At 40.3% G+C, this 23,769-nt stretch overlaps 1 protein-coding gene across 1 annotated transcript; it reads right to left on the bottom strand.

Annotated features, from left to right (window-relative positions):
* Positions 1-124: 124 nt before the first annotated feature.
* On the bottom strand, positions 125-22,324 carry MEP1B (meprin A subunit beta). The gene is made up of 15 exons (XM_045065488.1): positions 22,243-22,324; positions 20,484-20,502; positions 19,563-19,613; positions 19,429-19,472; positions 17,674-17,752; positions 13,789-13,906; positions 12,901-13,079; positions 12,092-12,310; positions 11,326-11,478; positions 9,795-10,010; positions 6,750-7,193; positions 5,103-5,282; positions 3,700-3,916; positions 2,903-3,107; positions 125-290 (listed from the first exon to the last, which is right to left on the bottom strand). Exons 1-15 carry the CDS (start codon positions 22,303-22,305, stop codon positions 276-278), a joined length of 2,202 nt encoding a protein of 733 aa, XP_044921423.1. The 5' UTR covers positions 22,306-22,324; the 3' UTR covers positions 125-275.
* Between the last annotated feature and the right edge of the window lie 1,445 nt (positions 22,325-23,769).

Here is a 23,769-nt window from a genome sequence, read left to right as displayed (position 1 = left end):
TCTCTGTCAAATAAATAAATAAATAAAAATCTTTAAAAAAAAAAATAAAATAAAAGCAAAAACACACACACAAAAATAAATAAATAAAATAAAAGCAAAAACACAAACATTTCAGCAATCAGACTTTCACCAAAAAATGATTTATAGTATACCCAACTCTTTACAGAGAAGATCCATTTATAGAAGAACAAGGAAGCTGGAATCGATTCTAGGTGAAATCCATGATGAAGAATCCTTTTTAATTTCATTTGCTGGCCATGTTATTGAGTTGATCTTCAAAATGCATGTTGCTAAAAGGGGAAAGAACGATTGATGATTTAATTTCTAAATTTAAAGACTGTCATTTCAATGAATCACAGTGAAGCAGTCTCTTTTTTAAATGAGGAGCCATCAACAGGCTTCTTTCTGGCATCCCTGCCTGCTGCGGGGCTGCCCCAGCCGGGTCTCCACGAAGATGCCCTGGCCTGTCTGGCTGGCCTAATTCAGATGCTACACCATTACAACGAGCACAACACTGCAGCCTCAGAAAGAAAGGCGTTCTGATTTTTTTTTTTTTTTAAGATTTTTATTTATTTATTTGACAGAGATCACAAGTAGGCAGAGAGGCAGGCAGAGAGAGAGAGGAAGGGAAACAAACTCTCCGCTGAGCAGAGAGCCCGATGCGGGCCTCAATTCCAGGACCCTGGGACCGTGACCTGAGCTGAAGGCAGAGGCTTAACCCACTGAGTCACCCAGGCGCCCCAGGCGTTCTGATTTAAGACCTAAAGTAGATCTGGAGATTCTGCTTTCCGTGAATTGACTGTAGAAATGTTTAGACTGGAGGAAATGTAAGTTGATTTCTTGCTTTTGGGAATATGGCAGTTAGAGGTGTGTGTGCTCGCGTGTTTGCGTGCGCGCGTGCATGTGTGTGTGTGTGTTGTGTTACTTAAAGGCCCTACCCTGTGTGTGTGTGTGTGTGTGTGTGTGTTGTGTTACTTAAAGGCCCTACCTTGTCCCTGATACTCTAATAATTCTCCTCTTTCTTGATTTAACTTCCTTCCTTCTCTCTCTTCTCTTTATCATTTTCTTTAACTCCTTCCAATATTGGCTTCATAAGTCAGCCCTTTTAATAGCACGTATATTTTCCAATTTCCAGAAGAATAACCTGGCAGTTCTGTCTATTTACTAATGTGTCCTCTCTTCCTTGACCACTACTCCAACCCTCACGTGCACCCCTCTTGGCCCAGGGCACCATGCTTGCAGGTATGACTTTTATCAGGTTGGCCTACCAGATCGTTGCCCAATCTGTCCTTTTTACTTTGAGTCATAAAGTAAACCAGAAATACTTGTTTGTTTGAAACAAACACAATAAAACACCTATATACATTTTAAGTACTTTTCTAATAAGCTTGAGAAGTAACTGAGCCGTGCTTTGTGATTAGTTGCAAATACTTGTGTTGTTGAAGAAATGCAACAGCAGTGCATGCAAATAAAACTATTTGCTTTCTGCTCACTATCATTGTCCATCTTCTGACTAACTTCACAAACAAATTTAGTGCCTCAATACCACTTTTTCCACTTCAAAAAATTAGAATTGTAAAATATAGTATGTCTTGAATTGCCATTTTTCTTCAAAAAATATGTACTTGATTTAGTTAATTGCAGTATTTCTAGTTTTCGAGATACCCTCATTGGGCACATTTTTTTCTTTAGTTTTGCAAGTAGTTTTCAGAGACTCTATTTTGAATGAAATGGACCTGGAAGAATTTTATAGCTTCACTTTTAAACAATGTTCAGATTTGACACCATTTTCCTTGGGCTCTTTCGTGTGTGAGACGAGGAGTCTATGTGCCCTACTCCTGCATATGTAGTGGGTGCTGGGGTGCACTGCTTAGTTCTGCCCTTCAAAATAAAGGCTTTCTTGCTGGACATACCCTTGCCACAAGGGGCCTTCCCTCACCCAATTGTCCACTCCCTCCCAGGGGGCAACTGCAATCCAATGGCTATGATGCTGGGAGTACATTGGCTTTGTCTGAGTTCCGGAGAGTATCCCAGCTCTGTAGTAGGGCCAAGGCCTCAGGTGCAACGCCATCCCCGTGTTCCATGTACTCTCACCCTCTGCCCTGTCCATCTTCCCATATTCCGTTACTTTGTGCTCCCAGGAGCACTCTCTCTGGGGAAGCCAGTCTCAAACAAGGTAGTTTCAAGAATCTATTGTCATTTTAGAGACCTTCTGAGACAAGACTTTAAACCCTCTACTTGAAAATCTTGCCTTCGAGTTAGTTACTGCACATGAGCTTGGAACCTTTGTTCATGGAAAAGCCTTCCTACAATCCTGAGCTGCACCACCCCCAAAAGACCTTTAGAGCAAAAACTCTTATAGTTCACCTGTCCCCTCTATCAGGAAGGTTGGGGTTAGAGGCAAAATAGTTTTTGCCCTTCAGAAGGGTCACAGACGCTCACCCTAGAAAAAGTATACAACCATACACAATTTTGGATATAATTCCAGGAGGATATGAACTCCTTCCCAAAAGCCCTCATGGACTCCAATTTAAGAACTGTTGACCTGGGTGCCTCAGTGCTTAAAGCCTCTGCCTTTGGCTCAGGTCACTGTCTCAGGGTCCTGGGATCGAGCACCACATCAGGCTGTCTGCTCAGCGGGGAGCTTGCTTCCCCCTCTCTCTCTCTGCCTGCCTCTCTGCCTACTTCTGATCTCAGTCAGATATATAAACAAATAAAATCTTTAAAAAAAAAAAAAAGAACTGTTGACCTACATGAAGGTAACAGGAACTCATGGTTTCAAAGCTGTTATCCAGCATAGAAAATAAAGAGGTTCTTTTTTAAGCATATAAGAAAGTCCTAATTCCTCTTCATATGATTTCATCAATAGGATTTGAATTGCCAAATATGAGACTCGACTTACATTTTCCAGAGATAAATCTGCTGTATTTGAACTTGTCCTTCTTCGATATTTCTTCCTCATGCAATAGACAGTGACAAGAGTGACTATCAACATCAGGGCAAACATAGCAACAGTGGAAGACGCAGCAATGACAATGGTGTCCCGGGTGGAGCCTCTCTTCTCACACCTCTTCCCCAGGTACCACCAGTCTTCCCCTGACAGACACCTGCACATTGGAATGTGAGCAGAGTTATGAGTTGATATTTCAGTCAACATTCAGGTCACTGATACAGAGAACTCAACCAGATGGGAATGGTTAGACCAGCTCCAGGAGACCAAGCAAGGTCAGTGGAAAAGAAATGGGATTACTGCTCAAAACAGTGGCCCTAAAGGTGGGAAAGGAAGGTGATGTAGATAATGGAGAAAATTAAGTTCTCATGTGTCAGTCTCTCCACATCCCCGCTGTAGCCCTTGGCCAAGCTCATCCCAGAATGACAGAGGACGATTTCCATCTAGAAAACAAAGACAGTCCCACTTCACCACACCAGACTGTTGTGAGGACTTCATAAGACATATATCTCATGAGGACTTTTTCAAGCAATTACAACATAATGTACTATTTCTTCATAAATAATTTTACCATTCTTCTGGCTACCCAAAGTCCCAAATGGAGAGCAAAAAGTAAATATCCCATGAACAGCTTTGAGATGAGAACCAACGGACCATTCGTGTATGAGATAAGTGTTTGACACTACAATACGGAAAGAATAAAATTTCTAACAAGAGAACAGGGAGATCTCGCCCAAGTGACCCCTTACCTGCACTCGGCTTTCCCGTTCTGGACAATGCAGATGCCATCATTCTCGCATTTGAAGTTCATGCAAAGATCATTGATGACAGAGGTCGGGCTTGGCAGGCTTGGCGGGGTTGGCGGGCTTGGCGGGCTTGATGGGCTTGACGGGCTTGGCGGGCTTGACTGGTTTGGCGGGCTTGGTGAGCTTGGCTGAACTTGTGTAGAATTAAGGTGGGAAATGTCTAAGGAGGGCAGAGGGAGTGTATGGATGGAAATCAGTTTGACTTTAGCATTTGGTCTTTAAGTTTCAAAATAGATGCTTAGATTTCACAGGCAGTAAAATAATTAATAAGTCAAAATCTAAATGCAAATAGAAGCTGGGCCAGCCCATGGGGCTGTCACCTGAACTCCACGCTCGCCTGGGCCTGGGCTTGCCTGAGCTACAGGGGGCCCAACCCTTTAGAACCCACCCTCGAGGGACAGCAGTGCAAGGCGGTTGATGGATTTGCCCAAGGCCACAGGTCTCTTGCTGGAGGGAGCAGGCCAGGGGATATTCAACACAAGCCACCAGGTCCCCCAAAACAACCAGGGCTCTGTTCTTTGCAGTGAATCTTCTGCCTCTCCTCCAAACAGGGTTGAACTGAATTGATGAACATGGAACTTCTTCCCTGGTACAGAAGATGATCTTTCCCTCAACACAGTTATTCTTGAGTAACTTTTTCCAAGAAGTATCGTCTAGATTTCCTCTAATTGACATTGACATAAAAATTTCATGAGTTTTAATTGCACCACTTTTCATCACAAACAAGATGCTGATTTATTGAGATGGAAGTGGGTCTTTCATAGTAAATGAGTTATAATGGTGCCACATAAAACATGGAAACTACCAGTATTCCTGGAAAATGTATTTATCAGCTGCCATGGGTAAGAAATTTTAAAAGGTAATAGATTAATACTACTACTGACAAAATATATGTGTGTGTGCTTATATAGGACACATAAAAATATACATGCGTGCTTGTGTGCTCACATATACATATATGTGTCTATATATGTATATGTATTCAAAAAACACAATAAAGACAATTCATTTCCAATTAATTTCATGTGCTTGTCTGATTTTCCTACTTCTAGAACCCTAGAGTGTAATTTTATGGTATAATAGCTATACTTTCACTTGTTTCTAAAGATTTCTGGCGTAAATTTTCCATGGCTCCGTGTGGTGGTAATTAAGTTATTTATTCTGGAATGGTCACCGTTTTCATTTAAGTTATTTTCATATTGTTATTGATTCATACCAAAAAAAAAAAAAAGTCCCGCTAATGCCCATTTGCCCCATACCTAAAAGTGGAACCCAGAAGAACACAGTAAATAATGGCCACGACAACAACAAAAATATCTTATATACAACTATTTTTACTGACATACCTTCCACTGTCAGTAGAATATAAACATCATCTCCTTTTATAAAATCTCTACTTTTCAGCCTGTTGTGGGTTATAAAGGCGCTGGTTCCATAGCCTGGACCTCTTCTAAACTGAGTTCCATTAGGGAAAAAAGCCACTGCTCCCACTTTGGAAGGCCTGTCCCAAAAATAGTTTCCATTATCTGAAAAAGCAATTTGTATTAATGGATTGTGTTTAGCTTCATCATGGCTTTTGGTGGTAGGAAAGAACAGGCAATGTGAAACACAATTAGGATAGAGCTCAAAATAATTAAATGATGCTATTGACCTGTGATGTATTCCCTGGCAAGTCACTGAAGCTTGTTCATTTATACTGTCCTAAAGAAAATGAGATTGCCTGGCAGGGGAGACCACATTCTGGAATTTGTGTGGAGACATACCAAACATTTCCTAGGTAGGATATCACATACATAATCACTGGCCAGTGTAGAATCTCCCCTTCCCATTAAAATCATTCCTTAGTGACCTTGAGTCATACATAGTCCTTTTAACTAAGTTAAATCAATATGTTTCTGAGACTTTTTTTTTTTTTTAAAGTAATCTCTACAACATGGGGATCAAGAGTCACATGCTCTATCGACTGAGCCAGCCAGGTGCCTGAAAGAGTTTTTAATACTAACATAAAACAGTTCATGTCATTAGCTGAATTCTTCACCTACCAGAACAAAGCCCTTCAGGAAAAGAAGACAGAAACACTGCTTCTGGGGAAAGGTGATGACTCACCCAACTTTGTGCCATTTTCAGTGTCATTCAGGAAAATACGTTTGGGGGGAAAAAGTGAAGAAATTCTGAGCATCAAGTCCCTACAATCCTTTTTTTGAATATTTTTTTTTCTATCAGATTCTCTTTTCCTGTGTCACTTAGGTCCATTTTTTTTCATATATAGAATTCGAATTTGGCAATAATATTCACCTTGCCATAATTTCATTTTCTATTAGGTTCCCAGAGGACAAAGGATTGCTAAAATTAGAAATGTGATCATTTTGGGGGGAGGAGCTGTTCGTTTTTGAGACTGGAGAGATAGGGAATGAGGTCACCATTGGCGAGTCCTCCAGAACTTTTTAATAAGAAGTTATAATCTCTTCTCAGAACCTTCCCAACACTCCAGAGCACCTACTCAACATCTTCCTTCTCATCAGGAACCATCCCCTTCTGTAAGAGCTGAATTGTGCTTGACAGCCCTGGTGGCAAGGGGGTGGTTATTATTACTGCCTCAGTGTTATGGCTGAGGACACTAGGGCTTCAAAAGACTATTTGCTCAGTATTGCATAGCTAATGAGAAGCAAATCTTGGATTTGAACCCAGGCATGCCAGACTCTAAAACCAACACTCCTTGAACAACTGGGAATTCAGGTATGGTCTATTGCCAGGAATAATGTCAGTGTCTTCTTTAATTTTCAGAGACATTCTCAACTCGCATTCCTGACAGTGTCCTGCCTAGGGGACTCTGCTCACAATTGCTGAAGCCCTTCTCCTCAATATCTTCTGTTCCTAAAATTTGGGGTTCAATACTCCCTATGTACCTGACCATGCAGTCTCTCATTCCCAAATCATCTGTCCCTCCTAGAGCAGTGATCATGTATTAGCAATAAAGAAAATGAGTCACAAACCAGTGGTCATAGATGGGTCTGTCGTTACACTCCGCTGATTGGACATACGCTGTCGAATGTCAGGATTTTGATCCAAGAGTGTCATCGTGGCTTGTTGCCAAGGACATGGCCATTGTAACTGATCATCATTGGCTCCAGAAATCAAGTGAAAATATATTCCTGCATTAGTTGAGTGGTTTAGATTCAAGTAAATCTGAAAGGCATAACCTTTAGAAGAATAAAATGGAGGGCTATAGAGAGTTCCACTTGAGTTGCCAATAAACTGTGTGAAATTCTTTATATGCCAGATATGATGAGGGCACTGTGTTTCCGAAAGATTGATGTCATCAAGAGACAAGCCACCCAATGATGCACCAGCGCCTCTGACCCCTCCAAACACCACTCTGAATTTGTTGGTCACTTTCAGTGTTACATGGTGAAGTTGCCAGCTCCCGAGGGGTATCTCTGCAAAAGAGACATTATTATTTCAAAGCAAAGGACTGAGAATCCGGTGCAAATCAACATTAGGCTTTTTAACCTTCATAGGACAAATGATCATCCTTGAGCTATTGACACATAGTGTCGGGTGTGATCTGCTCTCCTCTCCAGCTCAGGCCCATTCCCTTCCAGGGAGTTCTGTACTGTCCAGCTGCTCTCTGGAATATCTGGATGCTTATCTATTTGTTTCTCAGAGAGGTCACCCTTTCCTAGCAACGGGTGACCAAACAACCACATCTAACTTAGGAATATTCCATGCCCTATAAATGAGTTACCCCTCCATTCCATGTTAGCTAAAGCCAATATCTGTGCTTATACCCAGGATTCCTATGAGACTCAGCCAAACCCTCATTTATAGTTGAATTGAAATACTTCCTTCACATGCAAAATTTTCAGTCAACGTTTTGGTAGTATTAAGCAGGAATCCACCAAACCTCAGAAGGCCCACATTCACCATTTACTCCTTAGACCATTTACTAGAGACTCAATGTTATAAATATGTTATCTAATACTTGATACCATCATCTTTCTCCCCATCCTACACTTGCCCCTTCACCATCATCCCCTCCCCTAGCTAGCAGCCCAGGCTATGCTATCTGGTCTTACTTTCTTCTATCACATACCCAAATAAGAAGCAATATATTAAAAAAAAAAAAAAAAAAAAAAAGTTCAGGTAGAGAACAGGAATTCATGTCAAGCTAGTAGTTAGCACAATGACTTAAAACTTAAATATATCGGCACTTAATGTGAAACACAATTATGTGAGAATAAATTAGAAATATCCAAATTACAGAAAATACTAGTATCTGTGGGTAGACTCTAGAATGAACAAAACTCTTTCATGAAAGCGTCTGCTTCATTATGATCAGCACTCTCCATTTAAAATCTGGACTCCTGGGGCACCTGGGTGGCTCAGTGGATTAAAGGCTCTGCTTTCAGCTCGGGTCATGATCCCAGGGTCCTGGGATTTGAGCTCTGCAGGGAGCCTGCTTCCCACTCTCTCTCTCTGCCTGCTTCTCTGCCTACTTGTGATCTCTGTCTGTCAAATAAATCAATAAAATCTTAAAAATAAATAAATAAATAAAATCTGGACTCCTAAGGAAGCTTCTAAAATACCTTTTGTGCTACTGTTCATGGGAGGAAAATGGTATGACATATAACATAATGTAGATTGATTTTATAATAGGTTTTCACAATTCGTTCAAACCAAGTGGTCGATATGCGGAGCAGACAGTAACAGGCAGTAGGGAAATTTCTTAACCACCTGCTTTCCTAGCTGGTCAGTGCGACCCACCTCTTGGAGACAAGATTGGAATGGAGTGTTGCCCTCCCTCCACTCAGGAATTGCTCCAGAAGTTGCACTTAACCCAAATCGTTACAATTATAATTCAACACTGGGATTTTTTTTTTTTAAGTGAGAATTAGAGGAAGAGGCCTTTTTTCCAGTTTGATGGCACATTTGATAATATGTAAGCTGGGAAGTGAAATATCCAAAGCCGCAGTTCTGTGGACAAAACCTATCTGAGATAACAAGAGAGGTCCCTGACCATGTTCAGGGATAGGTCCAGCCCTGCCTGAAGCCAGTTCCTCCTTCATCCATCCCACAGTCTCTTTATGTTGAACCAGTAACTTCCCATTTTGCCTAAACTAGTTTTCCTTATGTTTATTTATTTTTTAATTAACATATAATGCATATTTGTTTCAGGGTTCAGATCTGTGTACCCTGATAATTCACAGCACTCACCATAGCACATACCCTCCTCAGTGTCCATCACCCAGCCACTCCATCCCTACCTTCCCAAGCCCCAGCAACCCTCTGTTTGTTTCCTGAGATTAAGAGTCTCTTACGGTTTGTGTCCCATCTTGTTTCATTTCCCCTCTCTCCCCACCATGAACATCCTCCCTGCCTCTCAAATTCCTCATATCAGATTTCTCTGAAAGCATATGATAATTGTCTTTCTCTGACTGACTTATTTCGCTCAGTATAATACCCTCTAGTTCTATCCATGTCGTTGCAAGTGGCAAGATTTTGGTTTTTGATGGCTGCATAGTATTCCATTGTATAAATATACACCACATCTCTTTATCCATTCATCTGTTGATGAACATCTAGGTTCTTTCCATAGTCCGGCTATTGTGGACATTGCTGCTATAAACATTTGGATCACTTACATTTGTATCTTTAGGGTAAATACCCGGTAATGAGATTGGGGGGTCATAGGGTAGCTCTATTTTCAACTTTTTGAGGGAACTCCATTTCTTGTATTTTTTTAAAGGATTTTTTTTTTATTTATTTGAGAGAGAGCAAGTGGAGGAAGGGCTAGAGAGAAAATCTCAGCAGACTCCCCACTGCATGTGGAGCCTAATGCAGGGCTTGATCCCATGACCCTTGAGACCATGACCTGAGCCAAAAACCAAGAGCCAGATCCTCAACTGACTTATGCCACCCAGGCGCCCTCCCTCATATTTTTATTACTTGCGAAGAACTGACTTCCCTCAGGGCCACAGACTGAAAGAGTTAAGATGACCTCACTCTGAACCAAGACAATAAGAACGTTGACATCGTACCTTTTATTTCTTTCACAAGCGTCAAAGTACCAGTCACATGGTCGGCAGAATACTCCCTGGTGTAGATATTCAGCTGGTCATTTTCACTTCCGCTGTTGTATAAATAAAACTGCAAGCACTGAAATCCTCTTTTAGGGTAGAGTATTCGACTTTCCAGCATGGCCGTGGCCCCCACGCTTACAGAGCTACTGTTGAAATGCATGAAGAAACCAGAACCTGTTCAGAAAACAAAAGCAGAATTGACAAAGCAGATACGAGATACAGGCACGCGTGTCTTGCAGGCTCACAAGTTCTACTAAGTACCCACTGTGTGCAGAGCACTGTGCTGGGCATTTAAATACAGGTCCATGAGTCGGCAGTGATAAAAGAGAACTTAGTCCATGTTTTCCTTCCTATAGCTTTCAAAATTAGAAAAAAGCATCACCCTCTTGGTCTTGTCTCTGTCTCTCTCTCTCATCTTCTCCCTCCCTCCTCTCCCTCCTTCTTCCTTCTGGCCTATGGAGGACCACTATCCACTATCCAAATTTGCACTTATAACAAAAGGGTATTTTTATTGACATGTATTTGACACAGAGCATTGTGTAAATCTAACATGTACAACATGCTAATTCGATACATTTATATACTGTAATATGATTGTCGCTATAGCAATAATTAGTAACTTCTCAACATGTCACATAATTGTCATTTCTTTTTTTTGTGTGTGTGGTTGGAATAATTAAGTTCTCGTCTCTCAATAAGTTTAGTGATTAGAATACAGTATTGCTGTCTATATTCCCTACACGGTACGTTAGATCTCCAGGGTTTTCCTACTACCCATTGTAAGTCTGTACCCTTAACATCTGCCCCCAACCCCTCCAAAAATGGAAAATAAAAGGAAAAGCACTCATTACTGTTAGGAACCCCAACCACTGCCTAGACCAGCTGAGCTCTCATGCAATGACCCTGAGTCCTAAAGTCTAGTCTTACATCTTTGTTGCCAGGAATGAGCAAATAAATAAAAATGAACTACCTGTAGCCAAATAAATGACTGTTTCATTTAACACAAAATTATGATGGAAAAGTATACTCATCTGAATAAAATCAAATTATACTTTGTCTCTTCATTTTCAGGATTTTTATAATAGGAGCGTGTAATCACAACCAGCTGAAATTCTGAAACTGATTAATTCACAGCCCTGTGCTGTTCACTGGGAAGTCTCTTGTATCTCGTGAGCTTTGAGAAAACAACCGAGCTATGCTGGAGATAAGAGCCCTTCCAGGAGGTACAGTCCCTTTCTTCTGTGGGCACAGACAGAGAAAGGCCTCCCAGAGCCCAGCTCTGACTCACCGGAAGAAGAGAAAAGTCAGGAGGAAAGTCAAAGAAATGAACCATGTCCTTACAGGCACTGGACTCTTTCCTTAGTAGCAACCGCATGGGTTATCACTAACAATTCTGGTAGAAATCAGAGATAAAATCCCAGTCCTTCATAGCAAAGGAAAATGCTGGGCCCGCCAAATGTGAAATCCAGAAGTATCTCCCTCGTATTACCTTTGCACTGGCCCATGCTGGAGTGATCGCTCTCTGGCCCCCTGGGAACCTGGGACACCCATTGCCAGTCAGCATTATCGTCCGAACTTTGAATCATACCACACACATTTTCCAGTTCAAAATTGCATGAGTCCATAAAGCTCAGGGAAGTGGCTACAGAAGCAAAACGACAATTATTGACACTCCTCCAACTTGATAATCCAAGTGATAAAAAGAGAGTTTGTCACAGAAGTCCTGGGAATGCCAAGATGGCATTAAATACCAGGATGAGACTTCACTCATTCTAGGGGTAGAAGACTTCTTGACAGCTCCAAAACCAAGGAACTGATCAATGCTGTTTATCTGAATACTGTCTGCCCCAAGACATTTTTCTTTAACTATCGAATGTATGGAAACCTCAGTCTACATTCCTCTAATTATTCAGATTATTCAACTGCAGCGCGGATTATTTGATCCCGTCTGTATGACGTCTGCTCATTAAAAAATCGACAAGGGGCACGTGACTATAGGACCCAATTTCTGTTTAGATCTGAAAGCCAGAACTTCTAAGAAGAAAAATGAGGCTTCCAAGCTGTGAATTTGGGATTTAGGTGACTTGGTTTTTTTTTTTTTCTTTTTTAAATATCAAACTTCAACTATAAACCACCAAACAACTATCAAACCATCATTTCAGAAAAGCCAGCGATGCTCCCCAAAATGGCGCAGTGCGTCATCTTCCCTACATGCAGAGAAACACGGAAGGCATTTCAAAGAACCTGCCACATACTGCAGTTATAAAGCTGATTCAACTTCAAAAGATCAGAGTCACTGAAATCCATTCGTTGGCCGATCACATCCATGAAGTCTGAGATCCTTGTGACAATTGTTGGCTCTGTACCATTTTGGAAAGCAGTCTTGCTGTAGTGCATTACCGAGGTATAATCATAGGGAACATTCAAAGAGTCTGATATTTGGTCGTCGTAGGTGTTAAAATTGTGCTCTTTGCCTAAATGATAAATTTGAAAAGATCTTTAATTACTTGACGCCCACAACATTTAGCTTACCTTCTACTAAGTTTCTGTTACTGCCCAACGTTGGACGTTAGCATTTAGCGTAAGACTCAAAGAACTGCTAATAGAAAGGTAGAATCTCAAAGGTGGGGTGGAGACAGAGTCAGTGGCAGGTGCTGATGGGAGGATGGGGGCATCCGACGTAGATGGAGATGGAGGTTAGAGGACTTTAAGAGGTGTGGTGGGGAGGCACCTGGGTATGATAGCCCAGACAGAAGACATCAGAAGGAACTGACATAGTCGGTAATTTCCTGGTTACTGGAACATGTGTGCAAGTAATACGGTAGGCAAGTTCACTTAAAGAATATACCTAGCTGCTTAGCATCACACTAATGGGCAATGGATTGCAACTGGAAATGGGATCATTTCGTGGACATAGTGAGGTGGCTCTGATCTCCAAAGCTTACAGAAGTCAAACATCAAGACATCAGTTTTTCCATTGTTAACAGTTGGCAGGAGACAGCACATGCTTGGAAATTCAGTTTTTAACAGGAAAAAAAAATGCAAGAAAACAAAAGAAATGTACCTGACTGAATTCTGTCCCACATTATCCTGACATAGTCATCCCGGTCAGAACGAGACTGCTCGTGCCAGAATCCCAGCGCATGGAGGAACTCGTGTTGGACCGTGGCAATTCTGTCGCAGTTGGCCCCGATGGAGAGTTGTTGCTTCCCCATGTGCCTGTTTCCCACTGAAGACCAGCAGCTTACAGGAGAGTTCATGGGGCAGGGAGAAAGGGTATTCTCATGATGTCTCAGGCCAGAATCCCCGGTACTCAGGGCACTCAGTTACCCACCTAGATCCTCCACTCATATATCAGGGCACTGCATTTCTCTCCTAATCCTGCCGACCTATGAGAAACCTTACAGACCAGATGACGTTTGGAGATCTGGCTCTGACACTATTACAGAGGAGCAAGTCATCCCCCAATCAACCTACTAGTCCTGATCTTGAGCTAGAAATTTCTAACTTTTTTCCAGTGTCCTTGGTATATGGAAGACCGCTAATCAGGTTTTATAGGGGTAGCAACCACATGGAGTTTCTGAGCTTCGGACAAGAGACACTGTCCGTTTAACTCAAGTAGGAAGGTAGTTAGGTGTGTGCACACATACACACAGGCACCCACACACGTGTTTTACTGGAGAGGGAAAGAAGGAGGGTATAAGCTACAAACGGCTGACGTTCCCTGACTTGTGGGATGCAATCCCAGCCTCCCTGTCTTAATATAGTTGCATGTATGAAAATACCATTTTTATAGCTAAAGGCACTAAATGCAGTCTGTCTTTTACTCTCCAGCAAACAGCTAAGGAAGCCCCCCTACCCACCTCAAGAGCAGGTCCTAAGGTAATTGCTGCGATGGATCACAGCTGCAACGTTCTCACTTGACCCCTAGAAGACAAGAGCTCCACCTTACCCACTGCCCTTGAACACTGATATATAGTTAGCTTCTCCAGCCCAGGGCTTGAAGTCAATGCATGTTTTTAGGCGATAGCGTTCAAATGCATTAAGGATAACTCCCTTTGCGTTCATTTCTGATGGAAGAAAACCAACAAAAAAAATACACATATTAAAACTATTCACCATTGAATGATTCACCATGGAAATAGGGTGTGCAATATATTATATATCATGAGATTCATGATATATGAATGTGTAGTGTTTTATTTTACCAAATTTTGAATTCTATACAAATTAAGTATGTATCATATGCAAGTATTTTATTATTCTTCAGCTCCCTGATTTTGCCCCATTTTTATTTCTCTGGAACCTTTAGAAAGTACATTTCAGAACAACAAAAAAGACATTTCCTTATCTCAAAGAATAGATACTTTGGATCACAGGCAGCCAAAATGACCACTCACTGTCACAGGTTTCATCAGAGAAAACTATAGTATGTATTTAAAGCCCCACTGCAGAGCTTTTAATTTGAGGACCTTGAGATGGGAGAGTCCATGAAAATGCTGAAATTGTATGTGAAGTATCTGTATCTGTATTTATATCATCTCCTCTATGTCTGTTCTGTATCTATATCATCTATATCAACTATCATCTCTATCAGTCTATATCTACATCAGTGAGTGTGTTTCCTGGGGAGACTGTTCATGAGCTTCTCAAGTGTGTTCACAGCCCAAATTAGGGTTAAGAACTATTGCTTCAGGGGTGCCTGGGTGGCTCAGGTCATGATGTCAGGGTCCCAGGATCAAGCCCCACATCAGGCCCCTGAGTAGGGACCCTGCTTCTCCCTCTCCCTCTGCTCCTCTTTCTCTCTCTCTGTCAAATAAGTAAAATATTTAAAGGGAAAAAAGAACCATTGTTTCAGAATGAAGAGGGATACTAACTGGTTGGATAGATACAGAACTCAAAAACGTCAGAGGCATGAAAGCAACAAAGACATCCAGGAAAAGAAGCTCAAGGGTTACCCCTTTCACGGGAGCTGCATCTAGCAGCAGGTAATACCTGAAGTGTAAGCAAAAAAACTAGAGTAGAATTTTATATGTTGGTAATTCAATATGGTTAATATATTTCTGGAAAGCCAAAAATCACACCCAGTGAACCCTTCATACCTATTTACTAACCCTTCATAGGTATTTTCTCTTGCTACTTGTAAAAGGGGCCTTGCTTAGTGATTTCCTTGGAGTCATTTGGACTTGGTCTAAATTTCAGAAATGTGAGGAAATACTCTTCTCACTTGGAGCACAGAGAGCAAGTTTAGGGCCACAATATTAAACAGAGGTAAAGGACGTCCTAAGTAAAAAATAATCAAAATCATAGAATAAAAAAATGACCTATAAAAATTTGAAGATTAATTACATTATAAAACTAATGCAAAATGATGCTATAATATTAAGTAAAAAAAAAAAAAAAAAAAAGCAGATCAAAAAATTTAAACAGACACACCGGCTGGCTCAGTTGGTAGAGCATGCAACTCTTCATCTTGGGATTGTGAGTTCAGCCCCACACTGGGTGTAGAGCTTACTTTAAAACAAACAAATAAAGAAATAATAAAACAAAACAACTTAAAAAAATTTAAAACACGATAGCTATACCTATGTAAAAATGAACACAGTTTGGATGGTAAGATTTGGACTGAATTTTTTTACCTAACATGTTTGATTTTTATATGTGCATCAATTTATTTTTTAATTTTTATTTTTTAATCTTTTCTTGGCTTTTTCTATCTACTCTTGGTTTTTCGTCTATGTTTCTGGCCAGTCCTACCTTTCAATAACTTCTATTAGATCTTCCATCTATATCAATTCTAGAAAGTTGTCCTCCTGAGCTGAATTCTAATCTTGGCCATCCTTCCCCTCAATACCACCTTATTGGGCCATTCAGTAAGATCCAGTTATCTAAGGAGCACCTGTTATATGCAGGGCATTGTGCAAGGTGCTCATCCATGCCCATGGCTTCAACCATCTCCCACAGCCTAATAACATTCAGATGCTCTCTATCTTTAATGACCAGGCCATACACTGATTTATATGATCTCCCCACCACAGTGGTCCTGATACATCTCAAACCCTACATGCCAAATGCTAATTTCTACCACACTTCTCTATTCCACCCTCTTCAAGACATATTTCCCATCTTCATAAAGGCACCATCCCCCAACTGCCTAAGACTAAATCCTGGGCACCAGGAACTCTTTATCTAGACCCACCTTCTTCTTGACCTCTTGCAATCAATCACCAAATCTAACAATTGTTTCCTAAATCTCCTTAGACTTGTCCATTCTTGTCTATCCTCACTGAGGGAGTCTTGGTTCAGAAACTCTCAGTCTTTCCCTGAGTTTCTTCTATAGTATCCTCATTGGTCTCCTTACTTTCTTTTTGCCCCAATTATGCTATATCTTCTACATGGAAACTAGCATGATCACAACCTCACATCCAGGTTAAAACTGTTGGAGGCTCCACATCACCATCATTAGGCACACCAAGTCCTTTAATAAGGGAAATATTCCCCAATTCCAATCTACATTCCAGTTAAGGGTCTTCTCCTTTCCTCATGCCTTTGCATGGTGACCCACCTGCCTAGAGCACCCTTCCCCTGCCACCAGCTTGAATGATCACTTTCTGCAAATTGCAAAGAAGCACCTCATCTGGGCAGATGCTCCAAGTGTTGACTTGGCAAGTAGATAAGTAGCACTTCATGCAAAGTAGGAAATGTTGGTTGATGAACAAAATGCAAACTTGATTTCAGTAACTTTACCCCCTCCCAGGCACCAATGTATTACATACAACTTGCATAATTTTCAATGCAACTCAGCTGCACAGTGTCAACTGCTTCCTGATGTATATGCCTTTATATCTAGGTTGAGTTCAATGCCCCTCCAAAGTGCTCCCTAGCTTTTGAACATATCACTAAGCAAAATGTTTATTCCATTTTATTATAATTAACTCCTGGCATATCTGAATCTCCACTGAAATGTATGAACTTTAGGGAAAGTTTTCCAAAAAAGCAGTTCCCAAAGCGATTCTGGTAACTGGCACCAAAAATAAAATGAGGACCATGTTTAGAGTTCTCCATTATAATTAAATTTCTTCTATAGAAAAGTTTTCTTTCATTTTGGATTGGACTCTTCTGACTTTTTAGTATTGAAATACTCTTTATTTTATGAAAAGATGATAAAGATAATGGGTTCTTGTAGCTGTGTAAGTTCCTGACTTGGCAAAATAAAATGTTGCTAAAACAATGCCAAGTCCTAAAGTTTTGTATGTTTGTTTGATGTTTTTAACTCATGTAAAATATGAACATATGAGAAACCACTGTTTTCAAATAAAGTCTAGCTCCCTGATCTTTATGTCCCCAGAACCCAATACAGAGTATGCTCTCCCTAAATGTTGGTTACATTAATCCCTTTCTTGGTCAGAATTCAGCAACTATTTCAGACAAAAATCATTTAGGTTCTTTTCATTGTTCATTTTGTGTAAATTTTTATAAGAAAATGTTCATGGCCCCATAAAGCAACAAACAAACACTTCAAGACCATATGAGCCTACCCTTAAAAATACTGTGATTATAGGGCTCCTGGGTGGCTCAGTCATTTGGGCATCTGCCTTCAGCTCAGGTCATGATCCCAGGGTCCTGGGATCAAGCCTCACAACTCTCTCTCCTTCAGTCTGCCAATCTCCCTGCTTGTGCTTTCTCTCTCTTTCTCTCTCTCTCTCAAATGAATGGATAAAATCTGAAAGAAAGAAAGAAAGAAAGGAGAAAGGGAGGAAGGGAGAGAGAAAAATACTGTGACTATATTCTGTCAGGAACATATATCAGTTACACATACTCCAAGGTATCTACTAACCCAAGCTATCTTCTAGAACATATGGAATAGTATGAGGCCATCTGTATTCTTCTCCAATGATGGAATTTCTATCTTGTGCCTGTCAAAAATAAATGTGAAGGATTAATTCATTGAATCAGGCAAAAACTTAGGAAACAACAAATAGTTCATCTATAAATAAATGAAATTTAAAATGTAAGAAAATAAGTTTAAAATGTAAGAAAACAAAATAATTTCATAGTAGTGAATGGTTGGTCTGATTCTGAGGTGGGAATAACACTTGTTTTATTCTAATCTGTTTTGAGGACAGTAGCCTCATGAATTAGGAAAGAAAAGAGAATAGATAAGAGAGAAAGGGAAGAGATGGAAGGCAGAGAGGCAGGAGTTAAATTACACGGGTCTGGAAGGCTATGGGTAAATTTCAATATTATTCCAAATGCAGTAGGAAGCTGTTGAAGAGTTTTGTTGTGTGTGTGTGTGGTTTTTTTTTTTTTTTTAAGATTTTATCTATTTATTTGAGGTAAAGAGAGAGAGCAGGAGCAGGGGAGCAGAGGGAGAGGGAGAAGCAGTCTCCCCGCTGAGCAGGGAGCTTAATGTGGGACACGATCCCCGGACCCTGGGATCATGACCTAAGCCAAAAACAAATGCTTAACCGACTGAGCCACCCTACTGAAGAGGTTCAAGACAGGAAGTGAAATGGTGTTACTGCCTGTTTAAAAGATCACTTTGTTGTGGGCGGGGCGTAGGAGGTGGGGACAGGGACAGGATGGACAAGATTATAGGGGAGCAATATTTGAAATAGACAGATTAGGAGAAAAGTGGTTGATTTGGAGCATGTGTGGCAGACAGAAATGACAAAACTTGCTAATGTATCAAATGCTGGGGTGAGAGGGCAGAAGCAAAGGTGACTCCTGGAGTTTTTACTTATTTGGGGGAGTAGGTTGATGCCTTTGCTAAAAGGGAAAATCTGGAAGGGGCAATTTGCATGAAAAATCTGAGTTCACATTAGGACACCTTACATTTGAGGCACCTCATAGGCACGGAAATGGAACTGGCAAATTGGAATTGACAAATTGGCAGCTGGATAGACCAGTCTGGAGTGCAATGGAAGGAATGGATGAGAGCCACATGCTGGAGTCATCAGCATAAAGATGACATGTCAAGCTCTGGCACAAGGTGAGCTCAAGGAGTGCAGATAGAAGAGCCCAGGACCAACCATTGGATACTACAGCTCTGCTTCTTCAGTTGAAGATCCCCGTGGGGGTTTGATTTAAACTGTCTGTAAGGTACCTATGTTCATCTGTGTGCCATGCACTCTTCATGCATAGATGTGTTTACCTGGCAACACTGTCGTTAGCTGTCAAGATAGAAATCACAAAATCTATCTTTTATGATAAAAACCTTATTCACTGATGACCTTTACAAACTCAGGTTAACTTTGTTTCAACTAGATTAAATCACTGAGGTTCTATTTAAAAATGAAAACATCATATTGTTCCAATAATGAAAGCCCATCAGAGCAATAAGACCAAGGCGCACATGGTGAGGGATGGTGGCATTGACAACACAGAAATCTGAGAAATAGCTGATGAAGGCACCGTTATGGGAGTCCCTCAGAATATAACGTTTTCATTGAATACATCTGTCACTATGACGATGCACCCTTAGAGATAGCTGGGCTTAACAAAGTCCATGCTGTCTAATCATTCTCAGATACTCTGTATTTTGGTTTGCAGTAATTAACAGAAGATTCTTCCTTGCTATGTTTCAACTTACCCCATCAAGTCTAATGTCTCCCTCAAAAAGATCCAGTCCCAAATCTAAGAGGGAAGATTAAAAATTCATGTTAGCAAACTGGATTCAAACTCTCCACTTCATAAAAATGTAAAAAAAAAAAAAAATCTACAAACCTTCATTGATATCAAATATATCTTGATCGAGTCCACCATCTACATCTTTAACTAAAGGAACAAAAAAAAACCCCACATTGAATATTATGCTTATGAAAAAAAAACAATCTTTATCAATTTCCAAATTTAAAGTAAGTTTCTTTTCCCTCAGAATTTACTAGGTTCTGATTCAATGTACATTGACTGATTGATTTACTGAGAACGGGTTCTGATTCACTATACATTGATTGATTGATTGATTAACTGAGAACCTTCCATGAGCAAGGCTTGGGGCTATAGGGCTTTTGCATATGTGCTCTTGTCCTATCCATGTCCCTTGAATTCCAGATCTCCAGGAGTAAGAAATTGGTCACTCTATATAATATTAAACTTAATTTTAAAGACTAGACTAGATGATTAGATTAAATAGGAAGCAAATGTTTAAATTAAGTCAAACCAGTCCAATCTGCCCAATATATCCCTTGCTAGTAATAAACCTTAGAACTCTCAAGCAGAATTCCTAATTTAAATTTGAATTACTCTTTTAAATTACAAAGGAGTGGATAATAAAGCCAAATCTCTAAGTGTACAATAAAACAGGATGGCCATCAGGTCTTTCTGAGTTTATACAAAATAGCAAAAGTAATAATAGCAAGCATTGATGGTATGCCTTGTGTCAGTCACTGTGTTTGCACTTTCCTATATCACCATTTATTTTCTGCTGAGTATGTGGAATCTTGGAACAGGAACAATAAAACATTTCTCAATAAATCAAAAGAAGGCAGTGTTTGATTAAAGTTCAAAGCAATTATAAAATTATGCATATGCAATTATGCATTGTGCTTCTCATTAAATGTGTCTTGAGTTTTCTGTTCTGTTTTTCTATTATCCGTATAACTTTCTTTTACTATGACTTAGAGCAAAAACTCAAAATAGACTCACCAAAGTTGTCTTGAGTTGGCTGAGAAACAAACACATAAAAAAAGGCATTATTATGACACCCATGACATAAATTACCTTCTTCCAATTTATATCTAGCAATTTGTGGAGGTTTTTTTCATTAATATTATGGATTTCTTTCTGGCTTATATCCAAGATAGTTAATTTGGAGTCTAAAATAACTTTTTGTGGAAAGGGTCATCTTATTTCATATAAAAAAATGAAACTGCCTGTGATATTAATTTGAAGATGAAAGAGACAAGAAACTCACTTCACAGATTGAAAAGAAGACAGAACATAAGACTCTGTCCCTCAGATAAGCTTTCACCTTAAACATGATTCTCCAGAGGTTTCATGGAGCAATGTTTGAAAAACTTAATAATTTATCCCCATCATTGAAATATTTTTTGTACTCTTTTTTTAAATTTATTTTTTATTTATTTTCAGCGTAACAGTATTCATTATTTTTGCACCACACCCAGTGCTCCATGCAACCCGTGCCCTCTATAATACCCACCACCTGGTACCCTAACCTCCCATCCCCCGCCGCTTCAAACCCCTCAGATTGTTTTTCAGAGTCCATCATTGAAATATTATTGTAATTTATAACAATACCTTCTAAAGAAATCTTATGGAAGACTTCATTAATCATGTTTTACTTTCACATTTTTCCCAAGACTCTGCTTTCAAAGACAATACCAAATGTTTAAGGAAAAAAAATCAGTGGCTATACTTTGCAATTAAAAAAAAAAAAACCTTAAAAAAAACTTCTGAAAATAAGTTCTACAAGTGACCACATGAAAACCCAGAATACATGCTTAGTAGAAGAACTTACGTAAACCTGAAAAATGTCTTAGTGGAGTCTAGTGAAAAAGTTCATGGCACTGGCAGGAAGTAGGTTTGGGTTATATTCCGGGTTCTGCCAACTCAGAGCAAGTCAGTTCACCCTCCCGAAACTCAGACTCTCTATAAAACAGGTTAATATGGCTTACATATTCTAACACCAGAATCTTATGGACTGTTTCGCAAGCAGTGGGAATGAACTGACTGGTTAGTTTACCCTTCTTTTTGATATTAAGAAGGGCCTTATTTGTCTCACATGTTAGTCACACATAGGCACACTCACAGAGGAACACCAATACACCTACTCGAAAAGTGTGCATAAGTGAAATTTTAATGGTATCTCTTGTTCTCGATGCTGTAGATGCCATTTACAGAATATCAACTCAATATAATCACTTATTTGTAAATCACAACTAAAGCTTTTCCCCTACGTATTTGAAACTTCATTTAAAACCCTGAGTTGGTCTGTACAAACTACCTGTCACTGTAGCAAGATGGGTTGAAACTGACAAAGAAACAGAAGAGAAACCCCACGCTACAAAACCAAGTGTTTGCTTTGCAAGTGAATGACATTCGTCATTCACTCCGTTCGAGTCTCACGTCACCATAATAACAGCAATATGCATTTCACTCAGCAGTAAAAACAGAATGGCTGTCACATTTCACATTTTCCACATTATCAAAAGAAAATTTGTTACCTAAAAATGAAACGGAAAGAAATGTGTAACTTTATGTCAATATTTCTGACTCTTTCTCTCTTGGGGGGGGCTTCTCACTCCCTATGACCCTGCTTGCTCCCGCTGGCCCCAGAGAAACACTCATTTCATTACGGTTTTGAAATTCTTAAAAAACAAGAAATGAACAAGCAGGCCATTGGCCCCCAATTTTTCTAATCGCTTTCCAAACATCATTTCCTTACCAAACCAGGAACCATGAGCAGAGCAGCAGAGAGCAGAAAGCAAGGCAGGTACCATGAATCCATGTTATCACCTCCAGTCAAAGCCGCAAACTGGGAAAGTCATAATATCAGTTACTTTTTAAAAGGCAAACATCATAACTTCTAGCCTTTGATCTCAATGATCCATCTTGCAGGTCAGCTTACCGTGGTAGGAGTACCTACAATCAAAGTGTTAAAGTCCAGTATCCTGAATACAGCCCTGAGAGGAATTGGTTGGCCTTTTTTTTTTTTTCAGGTCAACATTCAGTATCCAAGTACCTGGAGGACACCTGATATTGAAGTAAGTTCTCTAATATATACAAACTTGCCCCCAGGATTATTAACGGCCACTCAGGCAAAAGAAAATACCAGATTAATTTTTAATCTCAATCTTTCAAATAGTAACATTTTTAAAAAATATTTCATTTATTTATTTGAGAGCGAGAAACAGACGCAAGCAAGCAGGGAGGGTGGGTGGCAAGGGCAGATGGAGAGGGAGAAGCAGGCTCGATCCCAGGGTCTTGATCCCAGGACTCAGATCACAACCTGAGCCACAAACAGTAACGTTTGTGAAGCTCCTCCTGTTCATCGAACCCTGTGCTACTTCCATATACACAGTCGTGACCATGGCTCTTTATCATTCATTCATTTAATCAAAAATTCATTGAGTTACAAAATCCACTTATGTGCTAGAAATCTAACCTATTTGATAATTAGCTACAAAGTAGCAAAACAGCATGCCTCGCTCCTGAAAATTCCCAACAAGCAAATTCAAGGGGTTGGGTAAAAGGCTAGGAATGGCGGTCACCTGTTTCCTGATAAACGAATGTTCCCAACCTATCCCTCGATTCTTTCTCTTTTTCCTTCTTTTCTTTGGATAACTTCTCTTTAAAGACAACTTACTCTCCATGGTCCCATGATTCCCCTCTCAACTTAAGGGCGATGCAGTATTATGGTTTTGGGTCACCAGTTTTTCCCTCAGCATTTCCTTCCCCACCCAGGACTGGTCCTCACCCCACTCTGCGCTAATAGAAAGGCTATGGAGAGATGTGCGGTATAGACCAAGGACTTGAAAGGATGCTCTTTGTGAATCCAAGCAAGTCATTCCCCCCTCCGGGGGTAGAACAAGTGTTCAAAGGGAAAGTTAAAAATGGTAGGAAGGATCAATTCCTCACTGGCTCCCTGGGATCCCACAGATAGTTCTCTGGAATCCAAATCAAATGTTCCCGGCTAGAGCTACCAGGAGACAAGAACAAAGAACTCTACAAGGAAAGCAAGAACTCCACAAAGGAAAGCATGCCTTCTGAGGAGGAGAATAACTCCTTTGAGACAAGAGTAGCATGGAAGTATCAGAGAAGCCACCAGGTTTAAAAGGCCATGTGGATAAGAATAAGAATGTCTCCGTAGTGGGCTGCATAGAAGGACAACCAGGCACTGGACAGACCGATGGATGTTTCAGAGGAAGTCTGTGAGGACAGGTGCCATCAGGACCGGATGGCGGGCCTTGGC

The sequence above is a fragment of the Mustela putorius genome, unplaced genomic scaffold (assembly GCF_011764305.1).
Source record: "Mustela putorius furo isolate JIRA1106 unplaced genomic scaffold, ASM1176430v1.1 tig00003858_pilon_pilon_pilon, whole genome shotgun sequence".
In the NCBI taxonomy this organism is placed as follows: domain Eukaryota; kingdom Metazoa; phylum Chordata; class Mammalia; order Carnivora; family Mustelidae; genus Mustela; species Mustela putorius.
Note: the sequence above shows the minus strand (reverse complement) of the source record. Positions and strands in the feature narration are given on the sequence as shown.

Coding starts and splice junctions, on each gene's coding strand:
- MEP1B (XM_045065488.1), bottom strand. CDS start 22,305: ATGGATTCATGGTACCTGCCTTGCTTTCTGCTCTCTGCTGCTCTGCTC. Junction 17,753..19,428: donor GAGACATTAGACTTGATGGG/GTAAGTTGAAAC, acceptor TATTTTTGACAG/GCACAAGATAGAAATTCCAT. Junction 12,311..12,900: donor GTGGGACAGAATTCAGTCAG/GTACATTTCTTT, acceptor TTTATCATTTAG/GCAAAGAGCACAATTTTAAC.